The sequence below is a fragment of the Etheostoma cragini genome, chromosome 3 (genome assembly GCF_013103735.1).
Source record: "Etheostoma cragini isolate CJK2018 chromosome 3, CSU_Ecrag_1.0, whole genome shotgun sequence".
Classification (NCBI taxonomy): Eukaryota; Metazoa; Chordata; class Actinopteri; order Perciformes; family Percidae; genus Etheostoma; species Etheostoma cragini.
This window is the reverse complement of record NC_048409.1, coordinates 29,695,341-29,700,506: the sequence shown is the minus strand read 5'-3', so window position 1 is coordinate 29,700,506 and position 5,166 is coordinate 29,695,341. Positions and strand designations below refer to the sequence as shown.

Sequence of the window (5,166 nt, the reverse complement as noted above, 5' to 3'; positions counted from 1 at the left end):
GAAGGTGTTGGAGACCAGAGAGGGAGGAGAGCTGCCCAAGACCCTGACTGAGATGTACATCCACTTCCTGGTGGTTCAATCCAAACTGAACGTTAAATATCATGGGAAATCTGAGATAGATCAACACTGGAGTCCAGAGAGCAGGAAGATGATGGAGTCTCTGGGAAAACTGGCTTTTGAGCAGCTGCGGAAAGGCAACCTGATCTTCTATGAATCAGACCTGACAGAGTGTGGCATCGATATCAGAGCAGCATCAGTGTACTCAGGAGTGTTCACACAGATCTTTAAAGAGGAGAGTGGACTGTACCAGGACAAGGTGTTCTGCTTCGTCCATCTGAGTGTTCAGGAGTTCCTGGCTGCTCTTCATGTCCATCTGACCTTCACCAACTCTGGAGTCAACCTGCTGGCAGAAGAACAAACAACCTCCCGGCGGCCAGAAGTCTCCAGAGTCAAACCTAAATTAAACCGTCTCCATCAGAGTGCTGTGGACAAAGCTTTACAGAGTCCAAATGGACACCTGGACTTGTTCCTCCGCTTCCTCCTGGGTCTGTCACTGCAAACCAATCAGACTCTCCTACGATGTCTGATGACACAGACAGGAAGTAGCTCAGAGACCAATCAGGAATCAGTCAAGTACATCAAGACAAAGATCAGTGATAATCTTTCTGCAGAGAGAAGCATCAATCTGTTCCACTGTCTGAATGAACTGAATGATGGTTCTCTAGTGGAGGAGATCCAACAGTCCCTGAGATCAGGACGTCTCTCCACAGATAAACTGTCTCCTGCTCAGTGGTCAGCTCTGGTCTTCATCTTACTGTCATCAGAAGAAGATCTGGACGTGTTTGACCTGAAGAAATACTCTGCTTCAGAGGAGGCTCTTCTGAGGCTGCTGCCAGTGGTCAAAACCTCCAACAAAGCTCTGTAGGTGCACACACAACTATTCAGATTAAATGCAGTGTTGCTTTAATTATAATTTATTTATAAATTATAAGTTTAAGTTTGTTTGAGGCTGCATTCTTATGCATTGCTGATGTATTTTCAGGCTGAGTGGGTGTAACCTGTCAGAGAGAAGCTGTGAAGCTCTGTCTTCAGTTCTCAGATCCCAGTCCTCTAGTCTGAGAGAGCTGGACCTGAGTAACAACAACCTCCAGGATTCAGGAGTGGAGCTGATGTCTCCTGGACTGAAGAGTCCACACTGCAGACTGGAAACTCTCAGGTTGGTGCTCAGCTATTAGAAAATGATGAAATGAACCTCAACACTGTTTCCCACATATTAGCGTGCGGTGTCTGACCAGGGGGTGGGGGGGGATACTTATTTTTATAACAATTACGTATCAATAAATGAGGAGGACATGGTTTTGGATGCTGTCCTCCTCTCCTACTCTTTCTTCAATGCCAAACGAATCTACCTCTTTCTCTCCCTGACCCTGTCTTTCTCCTTGAGCAGCACTGGTTGAAGGCTGATAATATTGTAAACAAATTAATAACACAACTAATTACACTAGTCGGACTGTTTAGCTCTGTTTCAGACTGGCTGGTCCTCATCCTCAACACGTGCCTTTTTCAGTCACAGAAACCTTTCAATACAATTTTCAATAAGTCCTTTGACCTCGACAACCCAACTACATTTTACCGCAAATTTGCGACAAGTTAATTTTCTAAAGCAAACGCAATCGCTTGTTTGTTAGGAGTCGGATCGGGACTCCAACAATAACACACTGACAACATTGTATTTATATAATCTGAGCTCCGGCGGCAGCGTCTCTTCCCCCGGGCAGGAACACAGATTCACCTCACTGCTGCACCGGTCCCCGCGGATCCAGATGGGACCAGCCAAAGACAGAGTGGTGATAGGAAGGATCTACGTAGTCCAGCATGACCTGTATGTTGATTTTGGCGGGATGTTCCACTGCATTTTACTGCGGACAGAGAGAAGCTACAGCGGGGCTGTGGTATTAATTGTGTGACTCACCGTCACAAAATAGTCTGTGTGGGAAACACTGCTCTATGTTGTTAATTTCTTCATATATTAATTATTGGAAGGCCTTTCTATTGAATCCCTTTCAGACTGAGTGGCTGTACATTGTCAGAGAGAAGCTGTGAAGCTCTGTCCTCAGTTCTCCGCTCCCAGTCCTCTAGTCTGAGAGAGCTGGACCTGAGTAACAACAACCTGCAGGATTCAGGAGTGGAGCTGATGTCTCCTGGACTGAAGAGTCCACACTGCAGACTGGAAACTCTCAGGTTGGTGCTGAGCTCTTTGCAAAGGATGAACCTCTAAATAGTTTTTTCTTCACATATTAATTATTGGATGGCCTTTCTATTGAATGTCTTTTAGGTTGAGTGGCTGTACATTGTCAGAGAGAAGCTGTGAAGCTCTGTCCTCAGTTCTCAGCTCCCAGTCCTCTAGTCTGAGAGAGCTGGACCTGAGTAACAACGACCTGCAGGATTCAGGAGTGGAGCTGATGTCTCCTGGACTGAAGAGTCCACACTGCAGACTGGAAACTCTCGGGTTGGTGTTCAGTTAGGACCTGAGTAAAAATTGTGTAACATTCATATATTTTTTTAGATTTTCTGAATTAGACAGGTTCACAGTAATTTACTTCTACACTGCTGTCATAAATATTGATACTTCTACACGTGCATTTGTTATGATTACATTTCTACTTATGTAAATCTATATGGGTCAACAACTCTGCTAACAGAGCCAATGACACAAGACATTAATTCTCCCACAAGAAGGCCAGCTGTCTGTTTTTATTTTTTTTAAACTATCAAAACTATCAGCATCGCCTGCCATTATCCTTCTCATCATAATCAAAATTAGCAATCACTTTGAGGCGATTAATGCATATGACTCAACTTTTTTCTTCGTCTTTCCTGCAATTGTAGGCGTTATGAAAGCGCATTTAGAAGTGTCTTGTATAAGAACTCTATTGTATAAAAGTAAAAATACAGTAAATGAAATAGTATAGTGTCGCAATGCAAAAAGGTTACATTTAGCATTCAGCTCTGAGCCTAAAATGAGTGATTCACTAATTGTGCTGGGTTTATACAGGCAGCTTCAACAACAGCAGAACGGAGTGATCTATCAATTTATTTGTGCTTTAGAATGTAATAACTGCAAAACTATTACAATCATGGTTTATTTCTCCCTCTCTCTCTCTCTCCCTCTACTGGACGATGAAATTCAAGTAGCTACACAACATTAGTTTTGGTGGTATACAGCTGGACTGTAAAGCCCCGCCCACTTCTAGCACACAAAGTAATTGTTAAGTATTGCCTCCTAAATTGTTATCACCAACTGTGTGTGTGTGTGTGTGTGTCTGTCTGTGTCTGTGTGTATATATGTGTGTGTGTGTGTGTGTGTGTGTGTGTGTGTGTGTATAGTTTCTCAGGCTGTATGATCTCAGATGAAGGCTGTAATTCTCTGGCCTTAGCTCTAAGCTCCAACCCCTCCCATCTGAGACTGCTGGACCTGAGCTACAATCATCCAGGAGACTCAGGAGTGAAGCGGCTTTCTGCTTTACTGGAGGATCCAAACTGCAGACTGGACACTCTCAGGTATGGAAAGACCAACACTCAGTTGTATTTATTTTTTGTCACTAACTGAGAAACTCTGGTTAATTGAGGATCCAAGTGAATGTGTATTGGCCCTGAAGTGCAAAACACAACAGCAAATAAGAAAACACAAAATCATTACATTCATGTTTTCAAAATAGGCGATTTTCTTGTTGTGATTTGCACCACCGTAGAGATTCAATTGGCATTAGGCAAGGCAGCTTTATTTATGTAGCATGTTTCAGAGTGTCAGTCAAAGTGCTTTACAGAAAAACAGTTAAAAATAAAAAAACAGATAAAACACAAGAAATAACAAAAAAATCAAATCAAACTCTTTTTTGGAACACACCAGAGTTAACCAATGCCTCAGACCATTTCAGCAGATTATATTTAAAATAATAATAACTGTGTGCACATCCAACTTGTGGCAGGTGCAGGACAAATAAAAAATACTGAAGTAAAAATCAGATTTAATCAATCAGATTTAATCAACTTTAATCAACCACTTTTATGCTACATACATTCCAGTTGAGTACTCATTGTTCCTGGTCAAGTTTTGTAGCGATACAGGTAGCTGGAATTCGGTAACAATACCCAACGGGACCTTTCTTACTTTTCTTTGACTAAATAATTTAATTAAATTGATAACATAAACCTAACCTATTTACAGGTCATTTAATTAGACATTTTACACACCAAACTAAATAAAACCCCTCCAGACCTCCAGCCTGTCAGTCTGTCACCAGGGCATAGAGAATGCTGTTGTCATGTCTCAGAGTAAAGCCACCTGCACATGATGGGGGGCAGAACCCCTCTGCACCGCCCGCTCCATTGATTTCCTATGGGGGGGGCAGTGGTGCCACTTTGATCTGCACTCAAAGTTCAAATTACTTCAACTTTACCTAGTTACCGCTGTAGCTGTACCGATGTGTAGGCGGCTTGAGTGTAACCACACCGTGACAGCTTTAGCAGCATTGCCCTGACTTTGACTTGAACAAGCTGCAGAGTCCCCGTAGTCTCACTCCGTCTCATTTCACAATATGATGGTTAAACCTTCAATTATCCACAGCCCTGGAGTATGAAGTGGATTGTGTCTTTGTCTTCCTGCAGGGTGGACCATGGTGGACCACAGAGACTGAGACCTGGTCTGAGGAAGTGTGAGTGTGTTTTAAGTTTGCTCTAAGAGAACTCAGCTGTGTGTTACACTAGTTTAACCCCTTCCTGGCGCTGGAAGTATAATATGAGATGAGGTTACTTATTATGGTGAATTGGCTAAATCTCCCTTTACCAGTGAATGTTGTTATTATAGGCATAGGTAGCTATAAAGAAATAATCAACAACCAATAACGCGGTGCCTCCACTGTGGAACTACTTAACTCACTATGAGCTATATCGGTATTTCAAAAGTGAAAAACATGTAATGTGTGCAACACTGCTTTAACACAGCGGCTAATTAACACTGTCCTCCATAGGGCTGCACAATATATGTTTTTATCCTCATGTCGACATTAAATGCTGCAATAAACACATCACGAAAGACTCTCAGATATTATTTAGATAGTTGAAGAAAAGATTAGTAGAAAACTTTATACTAAATACTAAAATGCA

At 42.3% G+C, this 5,166-nt stretch overlaps 1 protein-coding gene across 1 annotated transcript in view; it reads left to right on the top strand.

The window, feature by feature from the left end:
• Positions 1-4,930, top strand: part of LOC117939234 (NACHT, LRR and PYD domains-containing protein 12-like) — a 41,054-nt gene extending 36,124 nt beyond the window's left edge. Inside the window, exons 8-11 of the mRNA XM_034864373.1 lie at positions 2,068-2,241; positions 2,336-2,509; positions 3,388-3,561; positions 4,669-4,930. Coding sequence (XP_034720264.1) covers positions 2,068-2,241; positions 2,336-2,509; positions 3,388-3,561; positions 4,669-4,741 — 595 coding nt within the window. The 3' untranslated portion in view covers positions 4,742-4,930. The remainder of the gene's footprint in view (positions 1-2,067; positions 2,242-2,335; positions 2,510-3,387; positions 3,562-4,668) is intronic.
• The last annotated feature ends 236 nt before the right edge of the window (positions 4,931-5,166 follow it).